The following is a 24,655-nucleotide window of genomic DNA, read 5'->3' as shown; positions in this document are numbered from 1 at the left end:
GTAACAAAGTATGTTCAATATAAAGCAGGACTAGAAACTAAAATCATTATTTAAACAATGTACTTATACATGGTTTTGGCACTGAATACAACTACTCTCTATACATTAAAGAAAACTATAGCATAGTTTGTTTAGAAAGTTGCTAATCATTTTGGGAAAAAATCCCACTGATTAGAGCAATGACTGTGCCAATGCAGTCCTCAAACTAGCACCATCAGTCAGCAACCTGTTAGAGATGCAAACTCTTAGGCCCATCCTACATGCACTGAATGAGAGCCTTAAGAAGGAGGCCCAGAAGTCTGTGGTTTACCAAGCCCTCCTGGTGATCCCTATGCTCCCATGAAGCTGGACAGACCCCAAGCTACACCAATGCTGATGAATTGCAGCCATCCCTAGCTCACATGTACTGGTTTACAGACTCATGACTAATGTTGCTGTGAGTACACGCACATAGAAAAACAGCATATCTTCATAAATTAATCTTTTAACTTCTTCCTTACACACTACAGTAGGCCACTAAATTGACTTTATTAGAAGTTATTTAGGTAGGATGTTCAAGAATCTATGACTTCAATTTGATTTTAAAAAGGTTACAATGGAAAAATTATAATAAATACCACTAGGAGACTTAAATGTAGCCTTTCAAAAGCTAGACATAAATCCTAATACTTCTAGATAATGATTAATTTACTCAAGCTTAATTATTCTATACCAGAGGCAAGGTAGAAAAGCAGAACATGTAGTAACAGTCCTATAAACTCTATAACCATTAGGTCACCCAAGCCAAAGGAACACTGTTCTCAAAACCATGGGCCCAGAGAGTATAGCCTGCATATTCACTCACACTGCCAACCAACATATCAATACTTATATTTACAGTATACAGTATAAAGAAGTTTAGTAGTCCTCAAAGAATTATGCATCATTAAGTAATGAAACAAAGCAATTTGTTACATACTTCAAAGAAATAAACAAAAATATGCCTCCACATAAAAGTTTGTACAATTGTTCAAAACAGCACTATTCATAAAATCACAAAGTGGTAACAACCCAAATGTCCATCAACTAATGAATGGGTAAGCAAACTATGGTATATCCTGCAAAGGAATATTGTTAGGCTAAAAAAAAGATTAAGCATTCATGTGTGCTATGGCATAGATAAGCCAAGTAAATATTATGGTAAGTAAAAGAAGTTACTCACAGCTGGGGATGATAGCACATGCCTACAATCTCATCACTCAGGAGAGTCAAGAGAATCAGGAGTTCGAGGTTATTTTCAGCTACACAGTGAGTTACAGGCCAGAATGAGCTATGAGACCCCGTGTCCAAAACCCAAACAAACAAACAAACAAACAAAAAAAACCAGAAGGGAAGAGAGAAAAATAGAGGGAAGAGACTAGACACAAAAGGAAAATATTAAGTGTCCAAACAGGAAATGCATAGAAAGTATATCAGTAGTTACAGTGGGTCCAGGGAGTGGGGAATGGCAGTATCTGCTAAAAGGTATGGAGTTTCTTCTGGACATAATGGAATGGTTCTCCACTTAGATGGCTGTGATGGTTGTGTGATCATACTAATCTATTAAAAATCATTAAACAAGTCTTCTGAGGAACAATCAAGTAAAAAGTTCTTAGTCCTTCTTAGGTAAGGCCATAAAAGCTGTTTTATTTAACAATGTGTTAAAGCTAAAGCTGGTTCTAATTATAAGCTGACTCCAAGTGACTCACTATCAACTAACCTAGACCAGCAAGTGGTTCTTCAATGACAGGGTTGGGAGTGGCCAAGAGATAAGGTAAAGAAAACAGAAAATGTGAGGTCAAGAGATCTTGTACAAGCTGTGTCTTATGCCAAACAAGCTTATTAAGAAGTACAGCAAGTCAGCAGAAACTATCATACAGTAGAACAAAGTCAGTGGAAAGGTAATCAAACAATGTTGCATAGGGAGAACACAGGGTTATCTCAAGAGCTTTATAGACAAAACACCAAGCAGCCTTGGGACTGATAACCACAGCCTTGTAAGGTGTCAAGAGTTGGCTTCTCAAGATCTGAAGCAACTCCCCCAAGGTCCCAGCCCCAGGCCATTACTGGCTCTGTCAAGCATGTTCCTAGTTTTATGGAAGAAACTGTTTCTTCTCCATACATCAGGGCTTCAGGGAAAAGCTCCCAAGGCCCTAGCCCCAGGCTATTACTGGCTCTGCCAAGCATGTTCCTGGTTTTAGACCAGGAACTGTGTTCATTTTCCATGCACCAGGGCCTTGGATCAGCCCAGCCCTCAACAATCAACCACAGAAGTAGGGGATGAAATTAAAACCTTACCTGTAGGAACAAATAAGGTATGTCCCTGCTTTACCACACATTTGTAGCATTTATCTACTTTATCTCCAAAGAACACCTCACTCTGGGTCACAGATGAACTCCAAGATTCATAGAGTGCCAAATTTTCATTTGTTGGCTTTATCAAATAAAAAATCTTCTCACCCTAGAAGGAAGTAATCATACTACTTTGAAAAAGAAAAGCCATTCTCAGGATGGCTTACACTAGTACAATATCCCAATAAAAGGATTTAAATTAAACTTAATAAGATACTGTTTAGGTTCAAAAAATGTCACATATCTGATCAGCAGCTAATTCTCTAATCAGCAAGTTCACAGGAACTAAAACTCCTCCCACCTCCAACTGACAGTCAATAATCCTATCAAAGAAAGCACCACAAGGGAAGAAGATAAAGAACCACAAACAGAAGTCAATTATGTTACAGCCTCCAGGTCACAGCACAATCATCTCTCATACTTCATCTTCAGAACCATAAAGATCTTATAGGTAACTTAAGGTAGATTCTTAGAGATTTAAAAACCTGTGAATAAACTTCCTTTAGTGAACTCTTGGCATCCTCAGAGAAAAAGACCAGATCTCAAGGACACAGCATCAGCTCTAGTCCAGAGTACTGCATAGACACAGGAATCTGAATCAGATCTGGTTCTGGGCCAGGTACCATGTAATTCAATAGTGATGGAAAGTTCTTTTTATTTTTTAATTGTGTTATCTCTCCAGTCTAGAAGTCATTAGCTATAGGTAATATGGCTAGTGTGAATGAACAACTCAATTTTTAATTATACTAAATTTAAATTATTTAAATCTAGCCACAAAGGCTAATGTTTATTAGGCAATGCAGTTCTAGATAAAGCAGAACAAATAAACACTAAAAGAATTAGTAATTTTATAGACGTCTGTGATTTATAAAACTTGTTTTCTCATTCTCATCTTAAGGCCAGAAGTAATCATCACCATCATTTTGCTTCTTCTTAGTCATTTGGTTCAGAGATTAATGCAAACTGACTCAGAAGAGAAAAGGAGACAAAAGGCTAACAGAAATCAACTTAAAATATAGAAGTAAAAAAGGAGTCTAAATAACTCATGACTTTTCTATGACTTGAAATTAAAAAAAAGAAAAGAAAAAAGAAAGCACCAAGGCATAAAATGTTTACGAAGCAGAAAAATATTTAAATGTTTACAAATGTTACATAGAGCAAATGAATGTCCTATCAGAAAAATAAGGCATGTTTTTATTAATAAGGAAGTAAGAAATACCCTATTCTTACCCAAAGGACATGGTACCAGACAGAAGTCCCACCAAAGTCAATGTGGAAATCTGTATAGCTATCTTGAACTCCCATTAAGCAGTATTTCTGGACAAAGGGCTTAGGGAAGACTGAGTCATCTGGCCAGTAATTTTCCACCCAGGAAAGTTTTCTGGCTATGTCAGGGACCTCCACCAATTCAGACATCCTTAAAAAAGAAAAACAAAACAAAACATATATACATACCAATCTAGTATAAATTAAAGACTTTTTTTGTCCTGGAACTCACTCTGTAGCCCAGGCTGGCTTCAAATGTCTGCCTCTGCCTCCCGAGTGCTGGGATTAAAGGCATGCGCTGCTGCCACCACCACCCGGCTAAAGACTTCCTAAAACTATTCTTCCCATATCAACCCAAACCAAGCAATTAAAAGGAACTCAACATTAACAATACTTAAGCATTTAAAATACATTTTATATCTTCTCTCTCTCTCTCTCTCTCTCTCTCTGTCTCTGTCTCTCTCTAAGACATGGTCTCACTGTGTGGCCTTGGCTGTCCTGGAATCAGGCTGGCCTTGAACTCACAGAGGTCCTCCTGCCTCTGATTCCTGAGTGCTGGGATTAAAGTTGTGCACCACTATGCCAGCTATATCTTGTTTCTAAATATTCTGTGAGCCTGGCAAAGCAAAATTTAGTATTCACTGCTTCTAATGGATAGCTATCAAAGTCACAATCATGCTCATTAGAATAAAATTATCATTAAACTACACTTAGCTAAAATTGAGAATGCTAAGCAAACTGTCCAGAGATACTCACTTTGTATCTGAAAATTCAAGGCTGATCACATTTAAGACTTTTGGTCTGTTAGGATTCATGAAGTATTGAACATAATTGTGAAGTGTCATTTTGCTGTCTGCCTGCCTTGCCACATCGATGACATCTATCACTTTGTCACCACCTGCAGAGAAAAAATTAGTCTATTATTGACCTTAAAAGCTGCATAGACACTCTAAACAAAAATACTAAAATCCATATTTGCTTATTATGATAACTAAGCCAACTATAAAACTGCATAGAATTAACATCGATTGTGAAAACATATAATTTACTAAGCCTTCTATGTGTCACTGATTTCTTGTGGGTAGCTCATAACAACAACAACAAAAAAAAAAACAATAAGCTGGGATATGAAAACTGTCCACTGCTTCCTGGGTTTCAATCTCCTCATGGATAAAAGAGCAGATTGGCTTTTGCCTTTAATTTCTATAATGCTTAAGAGTCTAACTCTGTTGCTTTAAAAAGGAGGGCACTGGGTTATTAGCAAACATGTCATCAGGACACATGACTTTGCTCCACTGGTCATGTCTTCTAATGTTCTCCTTGCAGAGCAGTGGTTATCCAGCAAAAGCCAATTCATATAGTGCAGCCTGAATGCTCAGATTCTGAGTTGTGATTACCTTACAGTTTTCCCTATAAAACCACAAGGTACTGCTTGCAGACTTCTGCAGCACCACCTAGGAAGCAAAACGCCTTTTACAATGGATCACAGAATGAGTTGCAATTCAAAATATGGCAACAGTTAATCAATCTGAAACAGAAAATGGAAGTGTTCCGCTCTTGTAAGTCAATGTAATGTCATATACACTAAAAATAATTGCCTCAGATTTCCTTATTTTCACATAAAACATAATAGTTCTACTACTGTTATTTTAACTGAAGAACTTTGCAGTACTAAAAGTTAGTGCATAAAGCAGTTTGAACAACTTTTCCTATAATTAAGTTACACTAACCATTTACTTTACAGGCAATTAGGTTTAAGTTAAATCTAAGTCTTATTCCCTAGTTTATCATATATTTAAATTTACACAAATGTTTAAGTCAGGGCATTTAACTGGATTTTTCTAAATGAAACAATTATCAATGAAAATGAATAAAGGGGCAAGTTCTTCAATATGACATGCCAAGGAAATAATGTATAGTAGTGGACACATAATTCTGAGATAATGTAGATTTGGGTTCTGATTCTCAAATAACACCTACCCTTTGTTAGCAAACGGCATGTACATATTGCCAGCTTTATCTATAAACTTTATAATGAGAATAAATAAAAGGAATGAAAATGCCAAGAATCTAGCAACTGGTAATTTTTGCCATGTTTCTTACTTTCTTGGGTCTCAAAATCACAAGTCAGTCCAGGCATCATTAAATGGTGATTACTGACCAAGTCATTAACATAAGTGCATGTTTGAACTGAACCTTCTCTTTTTACAGCCCTTCCTAAGAGACAGGAGGTCAAGAAGCAGGATCCAAAAGACTAGGCTCAGAACTGATACCCTCATTCTGCAGATATTAGAACCTACCCAGTTTCTCACGTCTTCCTGGAATCTGTGGCTGTCCTTCAGCAATGACTTTCTCTACACAAATATCAAATTTAACAACTAAGAGAGTAGTAGGATGGGCTGATATAATAAGAAGAGATAAAATGTTTCATTCTTTTCTGACCATTGTAGGTCTGTGGAGTTGCACTCAACAGAAGCACTACTGAATTTCACTTTTCCTGACCCATAGGAAGCATCCAGCACAAAGAGCTGATATTTTTCCATTCCATATCAATACTCTTAGGACACTATCATTTATAGTTTTACCATGTTTTTGCAAGTACTTAAAGGAACCAATTTCGTACCTACATAACGTTCCACATCCATCACTGAAAAAGCAGGTGAAGGGAGCCTGAGTCCAAGGTCATCTAATTTAGGGACCATAATGGGAACATCAAATCCATGTTTCTCCAGGTATCTTTGTGTCAGCTGACTGCCATGCATCTTTACAATGATTTCATCGGCACTAAGAAAACGTAAGAATAAAATGTTATTTTTATTGATAAGCTCTTCATAAAAGTCCTGAGGTAATGAGTTAACATGGAGAAAGAATGTGGAAGTATTTGTATCAGTGGTTCTCAACCTAATTCTTTGCCTTAAAACTTTCATAGAACCCTCAAAGTAAAATTCATGTTTAATAAATAAAATAATAGATCATATGGGAATGAAAAATACTGGATGCAGTATAACAGTTATGTGTGGCAGTGTGGCAAATCATATATTTACATGAAAAGGTACCTATGAAATAGATCATAAACGTAAATTGTATATCATTCATAACACAATCACATTTTTAAAGAATTATACATATATACATCTATAAACATAAATGTTTCAATGTAGAAAGAAAAGCTCAAAAGACATTAAGCCTGACAGAGGGAATTAGGAAAGCCTATTCAATTTATTTTATATAATATGTAAATTACACCAACTATATTTAATTCAATACTTACTGTTATCTTACTATAGTTTAAATAATCAAAAGCTTATGGAATTAATTAAAAGTAGCCCTTTAATTAACAGCAGTAACAGTCTGGGCATTTGTGATCAGCTCTAACAGATTCTCATCTGTGTTTACGTTGGCAGAAAAGTGTATGAATTACTAATAATTTGAGGGTCACAAATCTTTTAAATAAGTGAAAGCCGTATGTCCTCTCCCTGAAAAATATATACCCACAGATACTAATTTGCATAGATGGTTTCTGGGAGGGCATAAAACACCTCTGAGATCTGTAAACAGGCCCAGACTAAAAATCTAGGGCTAGGCCCCAAATAAATCAATCATTGTCCAGTAAAAGGGAAAACAAGCAAACTTCCTCCTGCAATTTGGAAACTGGTAATTGACAGCTTGAGAACAAGACTCTTAATTCAACAAAAACATGTGGAAACACTGTTTCATATGTTTTCTATTTCTCAGCCGACTTGAGGGAGGCAATGTAGATGGTTTGTCATCATGTTTCTGTTTAAGGACTAATAGGTGGTGAACAGGGCAGAAAGATCTTAAAGACAGAGGGAAAAATCTCAGGGTTTTCATTTCCATAATAGACTGAATGTGATACTGTGATTTAAATTTAAATTGTGCTTCCCCTCTTTAACAAGCTGAGATATGATCTTGTATAAAGCTTACTAAGCATTATCTCTTTAAAGAGATGTCAGGCAGTGAGAAGGAAATGATCTGAATTAGCATGATTAAATGCTTTATAATGCCTTTGACTCTCTCTTAGCCTAGACAACTCAAATATACTCCATTATTTTTCAGAATCAGGCAGCTCAGTCCTGATGCCATCAGAAGCGATGCAATGACCCTGCATGTGTCTGGTGGACCCCAGCACAGGGAACTGATACAGTGATTTGAGAAAACAGGTGCAAAACGGGGAAAAGTGAGAAGAAAGAAAAAGAAACCATGGCCACATTATCCTAAGGAGTCAGAAATGAAAACTGCTTCCGTCAGTGTATTTCAATCTGGGGATGAATTATGTTTACATGGTGACCCAGTAGGCATATGCATTAAGTTCCGTGAAACTAAGCATAGTTACTCCTATGACTTGTAATGTCCTGACAGTTTCTACTTCCTTTACAGAAAAAAGTGAAAAGCCAATTGACACCAATGGCATGGTGCCACCGAAATCTGAAAAGCCCACTTGAGATAATTAGCCCATGCTTTATTAGCCCATGCTGTTAAATCGTGTTTGAGCCAGGACGAGGTTCCATACCTTGGGAAGACTCGAGAACGGAGCTCCTTCACAAAGGCCCTAGTTCCAGCCTGCACAGGTTTGGAGCCATCGTCCACTTCTGTGTAGTCGTGGCGGTGCCAGTTCCTCCTCTTCTTCACTGAATCCACACAAAGTCAGGAAAGGAAAACAGTTTGGTGGCTGGTAGTACTATACTATCTCACTGTCACAGTCTACCTAATCAGAAGGAACAACTCTAGGAACAATGAAAACGCTCAAGTTTTTAATGCATTCCCAGGACACAAAAGAAAATTTTACAAAAGCTAATGTTGTAATTATAAATAATTAACTGTGGGTTTTTAAACTGTGGGTTTTGATTATTTCATCAAAATAATTTAAAAATTAAATAAAAGAATTAAAAGCAGCAAATGAAGTCTTTTATTTACTCACATTTAACTATACTATAACATTTCTAAATTATTTTAAATTAGTTTATTAAAACACTGAGTCATACTACAATTAATCATATCATCCAAATTATCTTCTCAGGATATGGCATTTTATTACTCATCAAAAATCCATTCCAACATCATAACACTATTCTCTTTTATGTAAGGATTTTGTCTCCAAATAAGCACATTTATACTGACTAAGAACAGAGACAGTTCACCAAGACATAATTAAAGCAAGACCAGTGCTGTGATTAAAAAAAAAAAAAAAAAACTTCAAGCGTTAGTTCAGATGCTAAATTCCAGCATCGGAGCAGAGCTAGGCGGATCTCTGTGAGTTCGAGGCAGCTGTCTACCAAGTGAACTCAGGAAGGCGCAAAGCTACACAGAGAAACCCTGTCTCGAAAAACCAAAAAAAAAAAAAACTTCAAGGTTAGTTCAGATGCTAAATTCCTATGTTTCAAAAGCTGAGGGGTGTGGGTGGTGGGGAAGATAATCTTGATTAGATTTTTCACTTTCTTAAGAGTGAAAATCAGGAGACATATTTAATTCTTAGTTCATCCATCAACTTCCTCTGCCTTAAAGCTCATTTGACCTGAGATACCATATGTCAAAGTGATTCAGTGTGTGTGTGTGTGTGTGTGTGTGTGTGTGTGTGTGTGTGTGTGTGTGTGTGTGTTCCAGGAAGACTCTGACCATGTAGCACAAGCTATGCTGGAACTCATAATCCTTCTGTCTCTGTTTAGATTATAAGTTTCAGGCTTTTTTTTTTCTTTTATTTGTTTGCTTGTTTATTTATTAAGAAATTTTCTATTCACTTTATATACCAACCAGATCCCCCCTTTTCCCTCTTCCCACCCCCCAGCTTTCCCCCCACAACCCATCCCCACATTTCCCAAGCCAAGGTCTCCCATGGGGAGTCAGCAGAGCCTTGCACACTCAGCTGAGGCAAGTCCAAGCCCCTTCACCCTGCAGCAAGCCTGTATAAGGTGTCACACCCTAGGCACTGGTCTCCAAAAAGCACGCCCATGCACCAGGGATGGATTCAATCCCCCTGCCTGGGGAGCGCCCAAACAGTTCAAACTAAACTGTCTCACGTATCCAGAGGGCCTAGGGCCTAGTCCAGTCCTAGGGGGCTCCACAGCTTTTAGTTTTTTTTTTGTTTTTGTTTTTGTTTTTTTTTTTTTGTTTTTTGTTTTTGTTTTTCGAGACAGGGTTTCTCTGTGCAGTTTTGCGCCATTCCTGGAACTTGCTCTGGAGACCAGGCTGGCCTCGAACTCACAGAGATCCTCCTGGCTCTGCCTCCTGAGTGCTGGGACTAAAGGCGTGCGCCACCACTGCCCAGCCAGCTTTTAGTTTTAAAAGAATCTTTTTTAAAGTCTAAAACTCCCATCATTCACACTTCCTGGTACTGATGTCAGCAACTTACTTAGAAATACATTATTATTTAAATAGTAAGAATGATTGACAGTGATACAACTACATGGAGAAATAAGGATTTGTAAAGCAGGTGATGGAAGATGATAATAGTATGAGAAGACTTATTGGTACTTGCTGTAAAATTACTTCAACTTTTCCTATTTGTTTGGACATTTTCATAACAAAATGTTATAGAGAAACCAACCATGTGATTTCAAGATATTTTATCATTTTTGAGGCAAGGTCTCATGTAGCCCAGGCTACCCGACCTTACATTTTGATAAACCAGACACCACTTCCTGAAGTGCTAGGTTATAGGCATGGTAAGCACACAACCATACCCAGTTTTGTGTAGTGCTGGGAATCAACCTCTAGACTTCATGCATGCTCTACCAACTGAGCTATACCATAGCCTAATTTCAAGTTATTTTAAATACTTCCCTTACCAAGATCTTAACACTGGATCCCCATCTAAATAAAGGTCACAATTATAACCAACAGATGTAGAAATCACAATTATTTATATCTTAGAGTCTAAAACAAGATTCCCAAGTGACTAACTGTGACTAGATCTTCAATACAGAGGAGGTTCGGTGCCACCCCACCCACTTTAAATCTCCCAAGAAAACTTTTAAATTACATTCCACTAAGGTAGCCTTATGCTTCGTTCTCTCTCATTTGTGACCATTCATACAGTGGCTAGGGAGATGGCTTGGCAGGTAAGAACACTTGCTGCTCTTGCATGGCACTGGAGTTCAGTTCCCACCACCTATATCAGGTGGATCTCTGGGACCTTTCTGGCCCCTTCAGGCACCCACACAGGTGCACATACATATACAGACACACAAACACACATAAAACTAAAAACAAATCTTTAAAACCATTCCTGTAATTCAAGGGCATCTTAGTGTAGGTTTTCCTCTACTATACACAGATGGATATAAAATTTATTTCCATCTGGTATCACATGTTTTTATACTATTTTCTTGTTTTATGAGCATTTTCTCCTTATTAAATATTCAAAAGCAATTTAAAAGCAGACAATTTTAAAGTGTAGATGTGCTGTGTTATAATTATTTTTGATTCTTTTTCTCTCTCTTTTTTTTTTTTTTTTTTTTTTTTTTTTTTTTTAGTTTTTCCGAGACAGGGTTTCTATGTGTAGTTTTCAGTGCCTGTCCTGAATCTCGCTCTGTAGACCAGGCTGGCCTTAAACTCACAGAGATCTGCCTGGCTCTGCCTCCCGAGTGCTGGGATTAAAGCCATGTGCCACCACCGCACAGTAGTGGTCTGAATGAGAATGGTTCACAGAGGCTAAATACATTTGAATGCTTGGTCCCCAGTGAGTGAACTGTCTGGGAAAGATGAAAATGCGTGGTCTTGTTGGAAGGTCTCACTGGGGGACAAGCTTTGAAGTTCCAAAAGACTCTGCAGTTCCCAGTACACATGTTCTCTCTGCCCCATGGTCGTTAATCAACATGTGAGCTCTAAGCTGTTCCTTTGCTCCACCATCATGGACCCTAATCCTTTGAAACTGTAAGGCAAATTAAATACTTTCTTCCATAAATTGCTTTAGTCATATTATTTCATCACAATTGTAGAAACGTAACTAAGACAATCACTTCATTTGTTCTCAATCTTTCTTCATATAACATTGTAATTAACATAAATCTGTTTCTGTCATTAATTCCTCAATATAAATTTCAAGAAATGCTAGAATAAAGTGTGGTGATTTGGCTGAGAATGGCCCCCAGAGGCTCCTATATTTGAATACTTGGTCCCCAGTTGTTGCCTGTTTGGGAAGGATTAGGAGGTGTGGTCTTGGAGGAGGAGGTCACTATTTCAAGCCTCCCACCATTCCCAGTGCACTATCTCTGCCTCAGCTGCTGGCCCAGCCACCCGCTGCCATGCGTTCTCTCCACCACAACAAATGCTAACCGTCTGGAACCATAAACCCAATTAAACTCCTTCTTTCATAAGTTGCCTTGGTCATGGAATTTTATCACAGCAACAGAAAAACTAATACAAATAGCACTATTTTAAAGATATTTGTTATATACTGCAAAACAGCCTCAAGAAAAGTGAGAATAATTCATATTCCTACCATACAGGTAGCCTAGCTCAAGGCTCTGTGTTAACAGGCATCATCATTAAAAAAACAAAACAACAAAAAAAGCGGCCCATTTGCTAAGTGAACTATGATGTTGCTTTTCCTCCCTTTGAGACAGGGTCTCGCTACATAGTACTAACTGTCCTGGAACTTACTACAGAGAGCAGGCTGGTCTTGAACTCACAGAGATCCACCTGCCTCTGCCTCCCAAGTGCTAGTATTAAAGACATGTACCACCAGGCCCAGCCAGATGTTCCATTTTTTATTTTAATTTTTGCAGAGCACATTAATCAGTAAAGTATACTCAATTTGTGATTTGATAGCTATGGGTCCAAACTACAGTTCTGAGTAATAACTACACAATATTTAATTAGATAATTTATTTTATATCTCATATAACATTGTTGCACATATTGAAGGAGATAAGTCAAGTATTTACTCACTATAGAATCTGGTATATAATAACCTATCAAAATACTATAACTTCCTTTAATGTGCTGACCTATAGATTAAGAGAAGCATGCAATTGTCCTATTTGGCCAACAAGCTTGAAACAAATTCATCCACTACAACAGCTGACTGAATTTTTCTTAAGAGGAGGCAGTGAAGGCATAGTTTAAGTAGTGGTCACAGGGAAAGGGGAGAAAATGTCTGCCTTGGTTGATGTGCCTGAAGAACACAATATTATATTCAAATGCTGAGCAGCTTCCTGCTTTAAATAGAGTTCTTAATTCCCAACCATAGAGTATAATCCAATGAACTTTATTAAATGGGTATTATAATGTCTTGATTATATCTATAATAAAGACATCTGGAGCCGGGCAGTGGTGGCGCACAGCCTTTAGTCCCAGCACGCGGGAGGCAGAGCCAGGCGGATCTCTGTGAGTTCGAGGCCAGCCTGGTCTCCAAAGCGAGTTCCAGGAACGGCGCAAAACTGCACAAACCCTGTCTCAGAAAAAAAAAAAAAAAAAAAAAAAAAAGAAACACTTAGTAGCAAAGGGAAAGGAATCAAAAGGGATTACCCAAGTTGAAGTGGATGCTGAAGTATGGGGGAAGGTGAGTCCTAAGTCAAGGCAAAACAGATTACTGCATCTTGAGCATCTTCCCTCCAGTACTCAGAGTTGGATGCTTGCCCAGAAGAGGGCCAATGCCTGGTATGAAGTTCTTCAAAGAGAAGAGGGACTTGAAGGGCCAAATAATAGGCAAGCTTCTCTCTGAAGCATCATTATTCAAAGTGTAGGTTACAATCCATTATGGTCTGTGTAATCAATTTAGCAAGTGGGATAAGATTTTTAAAAGATGACATCATATGGAAAAAATAGAATGTATCCCTTGAAGTAGTACTAGCTCTTAGCAACTCAGTATTTCATACAAATAAAATTCAAATCATTTCATTTGGGAAATATATATTTGAACTTTACACCAAAACCAATATAAAATTTAGTTGTTTGACTTGAAATAATAATACTGTACTATCTCCTTCTTCCTTATTCTTGACCAAAACTTTTAACTTATATACAACATAAACCAAGCAAGATTCATATAACAATTTTATCAGGTGTCTTAAATTTAAGTTTCATACTGTATACTATGAAAACAGATAACCTGTATTTGACATAAACTATTTTTATGCATTACTAGAGCTTAAATTCCTAAATCTCTTATAGAGATTATGAAAATTATTAATATTTCTAATAAATGATCAGTCTAATTGTTACTAAGTCTCTTTTACATGTTATCTTCATATAACAAAATTTCTACTTAGAAAAGTACAAGGGGGCAAAACTCCATATTCAAAACAAAGAGGCTCTAGATTACCTACCTACCACCCACAGTTTATCAAAGTACCCTCAGGCAAAAGTTCCTTCTTGTTTTGTTTGGTATGTTTTTGAGACAGGTGTCACTAGGTAGCCCTGGCTAGCCTGTTATGTAAACTAGGCAGTCCTTGAACTCACAGAGATCAGTCTGCCTCTGTCTCCCAAGTACTGGAAAGGGAAGCTGGAGGAACAGACTGGTGATCTGGGTGCTGGAAATTGAAGTTTGAGTTTAGCCTTTAATGGTTGAGCTATCTCTCCAGTCGTCTTTCTAATTTTAAAACATAGTCTACAGTTCCCTTTAATTTTATAAACACAAAAATTATAGTTTGCAGTCATTTATAAATAAATAGCTATATTCCAAAGCCTTTTAAATATTTTCTCTTGCAACTGTACAATGACATCCCAATTTAGTCTTTGGAAGTATCTGTAAAAGACCGAATATTAATATTGTTTTGTTTCTAATGCTGGTATACTCTAGCCTAGTGAAAGAAAAGGATTCCAGACTTCACACCTTGTCCTCTCTGAAAAGACTGTCATCAGAGACCTGCTGTGGCCTTATCCTCATCTCTGTCTATCTCTCCATGGACACCAAAGTTGGGGAAGAAAGGAGTTTTAGGCAGATACGCTTTGACAACCAAATTCAGTAAATGCAGGCAATATTTTACCTATCAATCTCCTAAATATACAATGTGCCTCTGCCCATTAGAGTCAAATCTTTACTCTGCATATTGCTCCAATACAACATGATCTTATTATTCACGATAGGATTCCAGAATCAGGGAAGGGTTTCTTTGCCATGCTTTGTAAATTTAAAGTTGTTTTTTTTTTTTTTTAAAGATGTAAAGATGTACTTAAATTTGAGGGCTCTCCATGAGCAACTAAAAATGTTAGTATTTTTCTCCCTTATACTTGTGGCATATTTAATAATTCAAACAAAGGTTTAAGTGGAATCCTAGCACTTGGGAGACAGAGGCAAGAAGATCAAGAATTGGGGCCTAGCCTGGCGGTGGTGGTGCACACCTTTAATCCCAGCACTCTAGAGGCAGGTGGATCTGTGAGTTCGAGACCAGCCCGATCTACAGAGTGGAAAAGAAAAAGAAAAAAGAAAAAAGAAAGGAATTTGGGGCCAGTATGGGCTATATAATCAGACTACTTCAAAGTTTTAATTATTCTTTTCAGACAAAAACTGTACTGTAAGTATTTTTAATGAAATCTTCCCTACAGTTCTTGGTAAGTTATTATGATATTTATTAGATTATCATAAAAGTACCATCATATACATGTAATTTTCATTTTAGCATCTAGTACTTACTCAAGGAAGAACCATGTAGAAGTGCACAGTTGGGGCAGTGATACAAGTCAATGTCAACAGCATGATGTTCTTCTACACCAACACAGCTACAATAAAGACAAATAAGAACAAAATATGAATGAAAAAAACTTTACTATAAAGAAATGTTTGGACTCGAGGTGAGAAATGTACAGTAACTCAAATAGCAAATCTGAAACATATACAAAAATAAATTTTATTATCCTTTCCCTCCATACACTGGCTAATAATTGTGGGTGAGAATAGATCCAAATGTACATGCAGCTATTTACTTTCGGCATCAATGAAAACATCAAAAATATTGCAATTATAAGCATAAAACCCTCAAGCACTATGTAAATATTATCTTCTTAAATTATTGTCAGTAAGATGAGTCAAAAGGTAAGTCATAATGAGATTCTGAACATTATTTTCATCTAACAATGAATGCACTACATAATGTAATTTGTAGGTTATAGATTTTGCAAAAAGAAATGTATATCCTTAAATGAATGTGTTTAAAAAGGAAGCCTGGCATTACTGAGCTAAGTACATACACCTCAAGATGTTATGAAGAGCATCAAAACAAACCCTTGGAACACAAGCCCCATCAAAATTTCAGTTACATTCCTCACAGAACTAGAAAAGGCAATCCTAAACAGAAAAGGCAATGCTGGAAATATCACAATACCTATCATCAACTTATGCTCCAGAGCCACAGTAACAGAAACGGCATGGTATCCCCACAGAAACAAATGGTGCTAGGGAACCGGACATTCCCACATAGAATGAAACTAGGTGCCTATCTCTCTATCAGCACAAGAACCATTTGAAAATGGACCAAAGATCTTAAATTTAAGACTTCAAAATTTAAAACTGTTGAGGGGAAAATAGGCAAAGCACTTGAAATAGGCACAGGCAAGGACATTGTGTGAAGAGGCTCTTAATATTACACAGCGAATACGCCCAAGAACTGACAAGTATTACTGCACGGAAATACAATGGAAACACACGAGGCTGAAGAGATGGCTCAGCAATCAGGACCACTGGATGCTCTTCTGGAGGACCCAAGTGGATTCCTAGCATAAATAATTTTTTCTAAACATAAATAAATCTTTAAAAAATTAAATTCTTCTGAAAATGACTATCAAATTCAGTTTAACCCCAATCAGTGTGGAATCTCACAAGATGATTCTAAAACTGATGTCAAGATGAAAAAAGCCAAGACTATGCAAGACAGTCAGATATTCTTAGAAGAAAGAACAAAGCTCTACTACGTATGAAAACGTATCTGAGAGGTCACTCAGAGCACATGCCAGTGCTCCCAAATGCAGATCCATGTACACAGCGACGCTTGTGCATAACGTAGGAGGGTCACTGAAGAGTAAATAAACAGGGCAGACTCTTCAGTGTAAGGGTCTACTAAGTAAGAAACATTTCATTTATTTGTATAGGAAAAAGGAAAAAAAAATCTTACAATTGTTCTTGCAACGCACACCTTTAATCTCAGCACTTGAGAGGCAAAGGCAGATGGATGTCTTTGAGGTCAGCCTGGTCTATAGTGAGACTCTGTCTCAAAAAGGGGGCGGGGGTTATAAATGAGATTATAAACAAAAGGAAAAGGCGCAAAAAGTATACAGCATAATACTGAAAAAACAACTTAGTGGTAGACAGTTTATCTTAAAACACAGAAGCACCCATAAAGGGAGAAACTGGTCATTTCAGGCATACTAAAGTAACTTCTGTTCATTAAACCACAATTTCATGATAAAGGGCAAAATAAGTCAGAGTGAAGGACATTTCAATGCAGATACTCACTAAAGAAATTATACCCAAAGTATAATTAACTCCACTATAAATTACTAAGAAGAAAGCCATGTGACCAATACAAATATGAACTATGCAAATTCATATATCTCAATGAGAACGATAAATTAAAATGACAAAAAATTTCCATAATATTCTACTACACCAGATAAAAAATACCAAGCGTGAAGATATTAAATGTTGAAGACTGTATGGAGCAATGGGGACTACTTAAATAAATTACTGGCAGAAATGTAATCCAATATAGCAGCTTTAGAGAACAAAACACATGCAATGTATACCAGAATATCTACCTACATGCAAATGGCTAATCTATTTATAATAGTCTATCAACAATAAAATTAATTACAGTATATTCTCATAATGGAATTCCATACAGAATATTCAATGAAACTACAGCCCTACACAATGAAATAAATTCTACAAATTAGGGAGCTGGAGAGATGGCTGAGCAGTTAATAAGAATGTGTGTTGTGCCAGGCTGTGGTGGTGCACGCCTTTAATCCCAGCACTCGGGAGGCAGAGCCAGGCAGATCTTTGTGAGTTCGAGGTCAGCCTGGTCTACAGAGCGAGATCCATGACAGGTTCCAAAACTGCACAGAGAAACCCTGTCTGGGGAGGAATGTGTGTTGATCTTACAGTCTTACAGAGGACCCCAATTCAGCTCACAGCACCCATGGTGGACAGGTCACAAGTGCCTGTAACTCCAATCCACCCTCTAAATCTAAAGTCCTTTTCCAACCTCTATGGGTACTGCACTCAACACACATAAACGACACTCAGACACACATAAATTTTTTTATAATTCTACAAATTAACCCATTAAGTTTAAAAAGAGAAAAAGGAAAAAAGACAAAGGACAAAGGTGTCATGGCACACACCTGTTATCCCACCACTTAGGATCACCAGCTCAAGGCCAACTTGGGCTAGGTGTGAAACTCTGTTTTAAGGAAAAAAATTAAGATATAAAAGAAGAGCTGGCTAGGCATGGTGGCATACACCTTTAATCCCAGCACTCAGGAGGCAGAGACAAGTAGATCTCTGAGTTGGAGGCCAGCCTGGGCTACAGAACAAATTCCGGGACAGCCAAATCTACACAAAGAAACCCTGTCTTGGGGGGAGGGAGGGATGAGGGAAGCTAAAGAGATGGCTCTGCAGTTAAGAGCACCTGTTGCTCTTAGAGGGGATCCAGGTTCAGTTTCCAGCACCCATATAGTGGCTCACCACCATCTGTAACTCCAGTTCCAAGGGATCTGACCTCTGTGGGCTACTGACATGTACGTGGTATACATACATATATGCAGATAAATAATAAAGCTGAAAGTTCAAGTGTAAAAGCAGAGCATAACACCTCTACTTACAACACTTCAGAGACAGAAGCAGGAGGATCGTCTAATGTTCCAAGCTAGCCTGGGTCTCTATAGCAAGTTCCAGATCATCCACTCTCTGTAAAACAGAGATCCTGTCTTACCTGTCTTATATACACACATAGGTCAGATGAGGCTAGTTAACATTGAGTAGCTAAAATGGGACAGACAAAAGATTACTGTAAATAAATGATATGTATGTGATAGCGATCTCTGCATTCAATGCAAGAGCCCAAACCCAGACTACCTGGATTTTGAAAATGAGGTTCATTAGGTATAATAGGCAGGCAGGCAGGTGCTGTGGGATGGTCTGTATGTCAAATTGCTCTGATTGGTCAATAAATAAAACACTGATTGACCAGTGACCAGGCAGGAAGTATAGGCGGGACTAACAGAGAGGAGAACTCAGAGAACAGGAAGGTGGAAGGAGTCATTGCCAGCCGCCACCATGACAAGCAGCATGTGAAGATGTCAGTAAGCCACGAGCCATGTGGACGGATTAATTTAAGCTATAAGAACAGTTAGCAAGAAGCCTGCCACGGCCATACAGTTTGTAAGCAATATCAGTCTCTGTGTTTACTTGGTTGGGTCTGAGCAGCTGTGGGACTGGTGGGTCACAGAGATTTGTCCTGACTGTGGGCCAGGCAGGAAAACTCTAGCTACAGAGGCAGGCTCTTGTTCGTGTTCTCTCTCTCTCTCTCTCTCTCTCTCTCTCTCTCTCTCTCTCTCTCTCTCTCTCTCTCTCTCTCTCTTGTTTTGTTCCCTTTCTTCTCTTACACAGGGTTTCTCTATGTAACAGCCCTGGCTCTCCTGGAACTCTCTTTGTAGACGAGGCTGGCCTAGGACAGAGCTCTGCCTGCCTGTTTCCCAGGTGTTGGGATTAAATGTGTCCACCACCACAGCGGGCTTGTGTAGTAGGTTCTCTTCTCCCAACAAAACAAAGACTTAAGCCCATAGAAACCCACTTAGCACTTCTAGAAAGACAGTCATGGATTGTCTTGTTGTCTGGCTTGCCCTATGACATTCCTTCTCCTTTAAAAAAAAGGATGGTAATACCAAAAGAATTAAGTATTAGTTCCTGGAAAACCTAAACTGGCTCATCTCATCAACTCATCTACAAACATCTAAAGTCATAAGGGTGACTCCACAATACTCAGGGGGAAAGAGGAGGCAGGGATATTCAATTAGTTAAAGACATTCAGGGCAAAACTAAATGTTTTGACTATTAATTCTCAAAGACCCATGAGTTCCTCTCTCCAGCTTCTAATTCTCACCACCACCTCACCTCATCTATATGCTTTATTAAAATGCCAGTGAGCTAATGTGGTGATGCACATCTCAAACACTAGCATTAAGACAATCGAAGGAAGGATCAGGAGTACAAGATCATCCTCAATACACAGTGAGTTCATAGCCAACCTGGGTTACATGAGACTATCTTTAAAAAAAAAAAAAAGCACAAAATAAAATAACATAATATATATTAAAATATAAAATATAATACCAGAGTTGTCTTCTACTTTTGGCTAATTCTCAACAAGCAGAAAGAACACACCTAAACTGATTTAGAAACTTCAACACTTAGCAAATTCGGTAAATCAGAAATAGTCAATTTGTGTGTTACAGAGACAGCTGGGATTAAAAGTACTTGCTGCTCTTGCTGAGGACCCAGGTTTGGCCCTCAGTACCCATATGGAGGCTCACAACTATTTATTAACTTCAGTTCTAGGGAATCTGACATCCTTTTCCTCTGTGGGGACCAATGCATGTACATAGTATACTTTTATGCATGCAGGCAAAAACTAATTCACCTAAAATAAATAAAAATATCTTTAAGACAGTAAATTTGTTAAGTGAATAAATCTGAAAAGGCCTATTTAAATTAACCATACAAAATATAATTTTAAAATTAAAATTTAATGTTTCCCAACCAACACACTTTTCTATCAAGTCTATCTATCCACTCTACCCTCTTACTGCTCACTGAAAGAACCCTACAATTTCTCTAAGAAATGGTAAGATAAAGAGAGCAGGACTCATGAGATGTACAACTCTGGAAGCAAAGTTTCAAGGCTGTTTTTTTCAATCTGGCACAAAACCAGATTAGTCTCTTCTCTATTTCTCTTTTTAAATCTCCCTTCCTATAACAAGCTGTCACAGTTTTCCTAACAGCAGAAAATTCACTGTTTACTAGACTATTGTGTGTGTGTGTGGGGGGGGTCCTGTGGGGTGACAATATGACCTTTGCTGAATAGTTTCCATCAATGAACAATCTCACTGCCATTTGGTGAGTGGGGTGGTGACAACTTTAGCACTTTCTATTGTCTTATCTTCTGAAATTGTTGCTTAGGTAGCTTTTGGGGGTTGGGAGAGTAGAGAATGGACAGTTGATGTGAACAGAATTGAATTAATGACTAACCACGATTCACCAGGATTTGCCAAACATTTTCCCCTCTTGGATAATGCACCCTTTTATATTCTCTACTCTTGGAGCTATAACAGTGGGTGGTCAAATTCTTTTAAGAGCCTATTATGGTGGATTCCATTAGATTGTACTCTTTTCTCCAAATCATCTCTCCATTTGTCACCAAGGAGCCTTATCCTACCTCATCCTCAAAACCCACATTTTTCCTTCTGGATAGAACATAAGCATCCACAGAACATCCTTCCACATTTTACTGATAAACATTTCCACTCATTTAGTACCAAGCTATTTCCTAAATTCGGTTTCCTGAGACTTTCCTCAGTACTATGTCCACATGATCCCAATAACATTTGTTATTAGTCGCTAATTCTACCCAAAAGCCAATGTAATAGTTGTTAAAACTTCACTCACTCAGCATGATACTAAAGGCAATAATTTGTATAAAAACAAGGATCCTTCTACATAAATAATAGATGGTTCCATCTTTCTTCAGATAATAGAAGTTGTGGTAGAGAAATCTATACATTTTAATTTTTAGTTCAGTACAAGTTTTCACCTAGATATCAAAGGTTCACAGCCCTAGGGCTGAGGAGATGGGGTTCTGCAATTAAAAGCACTTACTGCTCTTGAAGAGAATAGGTCAGTTCCTAGCATCCACATTCAATGGCTCATAACCACATGTAACTCTAGTTCCAGGGGATCCAACACCCTCTGGCCCTGTGATGGCCATTCCTAGTTGTCAACTTAACTACATCTAGGATTAACTAAAATCCAAGTGGCCATGTATGTATACCTATGAGGGATTTTTTTTTTCTTAATAATTTGAAGTGAGAAGATCACTTTTAACCCAGATCTTTTGAGATGGGAAGATACACCTTTGATCTGGACCACACCTTCTGCTGGCAGCTTTTATAAAGGACCTGGAAAAAGAAGCTTGCTCTGTTTGCCTGCTCGATCTCACTCTCACTGGCAAATCCATTCTTTCACTGGCATTAGAGCCTACTTCTTTGGGATTCTGGCATATACTGAAGACCAGGTAAACATCCAGCCTTATGGACTGAACAACTACTGGATTCTTGGACATTCCATTACTAGACAACCACTGTTGGACTAGCTGGACCACAGCCTGTAAACCATTGTAATAAATCCCATTTAGACAGACAGACAGACACCCGGGTAGATGAGTGAAATGAATGGACTAATTCATTCATTTGTCCATTCATTCATTCTAATATAACCCCTGAAGGCATACGCACACTGGTAGGGCACAAAAAATACACAGGCACACACATATACACATAAATAAAAATAGATAAATACATCCTTTTTTAAAGTTCACCAGCTCATCTAAAGCTCATAGCTATCTAATTTCTTGATTTTGGCATTTAACACAATCAGAGGACTGAGTTACCCTGTGCCTCCAAAGCCCCCACACTAATACCAACAGAAGAAAAGTAACGGCCTTTGTGGTGAATTAACTCCACATTATAGAAGATTGTTTACAGCTTGATCTTATTCCTTTCATGTTTCAATTCTGGAATCAGGTTAGATCTTAGGACAGTTATAGGCATACTGCAAACTAAATTCCCCATTTCACAATTTCTCAGACTATGAAACACTTCCCTACCTTAACAGTTGGATTCATGTTTCCAAGAATCCCACAGCTTCCCAACTAGCTATGAACATCTTCACTAATGAGGGTAGAAAACAAAAGACAATATAAAAGGAAACAACAAAGAAAATGAGAGAAAAAAGAAAATGTGAAGGTGAAAAACCAATCAACGAATTTTGACATAAAATACTCTTAAAAGCTGAAAATATTGCTGACACAATCCTACTAATATTATTCCATGATAAGTATGTGAAAATAGGATGATTCACATGTTGATACCTTAACTATTTGCTTGTTGAGCCTAAAGAATGTGCATGCTGTTTTGGCTGTCCCTGTGTGGAACTGAGCACACAGACCAACCAGTACAACTGGCAGTGGAGCTTATGAAACTCTTCTCTATGGAGGTCTCTATCCAGAAGAATGCTCCAGAGGAGGAAACAGTTCCAAAGTACTCACCAAGTGCTACTGTGGTTTTTCACTGCCCTGTGGTCTTTCCACTAGTCATTCTACCTTCAGGCTAACAACCCTTACTCTGTTTTGCCAATCTACACCCCCTCTTAAGTAGCTTCTTGTCAAGTATAGATGAGGTGAAAGAAGAGGACAGAGACAGGAATACAAGAATCTCTTACATTTGGGTAGTATAGTGAAGATGTATAGAAAGAAATGTTTTGTAGAGCAGGTTGTGGCACCATTTGCTACCTGCCCTCTGCCATCTTCTAAACCGCGCCCCCACACCTCCAGTAATAACAGAAAGTAAAACAGCAACAGAGCCTGAAGATTGAAAAACCTTCTTTATAGCTGATTCCATCTCTTTCATGATGATGACTTCATAAATTTTAGTATGTTTTAGTCTTTAATTTTTGGTTTTATGTAACTGAGGATATGCCCTGAATCCCTGATCCTACATTTATCAAATTCTACCTAGGATTGCAAGCAGGTGTCTATAAGCTCAATTCCATCATGTATTTTTTAATATCATTTATTTAAAGATTTATTTTACATGTATGGATTTTTGTCTTCAGGAATGCATGTGCATCACGGGTGTGCAATGCCTGAAGTCCAGAAGAGGGCACTGGAATCCCTAGGACTGGAGTTACAGACAGTTGTGAACAGTAAGGACCAAACTCAAATCCTCTGGAAGAGCAGTGAAGTGCTCTTAACTGCTGAGGCATCTCTCTAACCCCTAATTTTGATTTTTTTCCTTGAGTGTAGTGTAGGTGCCTGCAGAAGCCAGGAGAGGGTGTTAGATCTCCTGGAGGTGAAGCCACCTTGGGTCCTCTGCAAAAATAGCAAGTGTTCTTAACCTCTGAGCCCCTTATGTATTTTTGACTGATGGTGTCTACCTAATCACTAGCAAGGAAAAAAAAAACATGTAAAATTTTTTATAAATCTAGAAATTCATGAAATGCTTAGTGACTACAGTTCCTTGTGAAATTCAAGATTTAGAGAATTGATATTTAAGAAAAAAAAAAAAAACTGCTTCTAACCCTTGTAACACTCACACTGTGACTTCTAACTCATAACCCATTAGAATCTCCTGTGGCTCTTTTCCAATTGCCACCAGGCAGTCTTTCCAAAGAAGGAAGAAGTTCTACAGGAGACATGAGGTCGCCAAGAACAGCAACAAAATCAGGTGCGTGCGGTCCTGCTATGTGCCCACCTGCACGTGTGGATGGTCTTACAATACACTGACAACAGTTCCAAAGCATCTAGGAGAGAAAACTGAATGGATGTAGAACGGAGGAGAGGAGAGCTACTTTTCACTACACAGCCTTCTGCAACTAAAATCTGCAGTGTGCACTGCTTATTTAAAAGAGGAGGAGGAGGAGGAGGGGAGATAAGTCTGTCAAGTGCTTAACATGCAGGCATGAGGACCAGAGGTAAACCCCCAGAACCCACATCTACAAAAAAGCTAGGTGGCCAGGCCGTGGTGGCACACGCCTTTAATCCCAGCACTTATGAGGCAGAGGCGGTCGGATCTCTGTGAGTTCTGTGAGTTCGAGGCCAGCCTGGTCTACAGAACGAGATCCAGAACAGGCACCAAAACTACACAGAGAAAAACCTTGTCTCGAAAAACCAAAAAAAAAAAAAAAAAAAAAGGGGGGCTGGAGAGATGGCTCAGAGGTTAAGAGCACTGGCTGCTCTTCCAGAGTCTGAGTTCAATTCCAGCACCACATGTGATCACAACCATCTGTAAT

At 38.2% G+C, this 24,655-nt stretch overlaps 1 protein-coding gene across 1 annotated transcript in view; it reads right to left on the bottom strand.

The window, feature by feature from the left end:
- The window catches only part of Kdm7a (lysine demethylase 7A), a 70,541-nt gene that overhangs the window by 26,850 nt on the left and 19,036 nt on the right, over window positions 1-24,655 (bottom strand). Inside the window, exons 2-7 of the mRNA XM_028889346.2 lie at window positions 15,230-15,315; window positions 8,168-8,285; window positions 6,260-6,420; window positions 4,393-4,534; window positions 3,601-3,787; window positions 2,317-2,479 (exon numbers count right to left, since the gene is read on the bottom strand). Coding sequence (XP_028745179.1) covers window positions 2,317-2,479; window positions 3,601-3,787; window positions 4,393-4,534; window positions 6,260-6,420; window positions 8,168-8,285; window positions 15,230-15,315 — 857 coding nt within the window. The remainder of the gene's footprint in view (window positions 1-2,316; window positions 2,480-3,600; window positions 3,788-4,392; window positions 4,535-6,259; window positions 6,421-8,167; window positions 8,286-15,229; window positions 15,316-24,655) is intronic.

Source organism: Peromyscus leucopus, chromosome 3 (genome assembly GCF_004664715.2).
Source record: "Peromyscus leucopus breed LL Stock chromosome 3, UCI_PerLeu_2.1, whole genome shotgun sequence".
NCBI lineage: Eukaryota > Metazoa > Chordata > Mammalia > Rodentia > Cricetidae > Peromyscus > Peromyscus leucopus.
The sequence above is the reverse complement of the archived record's forward strand: the minus strand, read 5'-3'. Positions and strand labels throughout refer to the sequence as shown.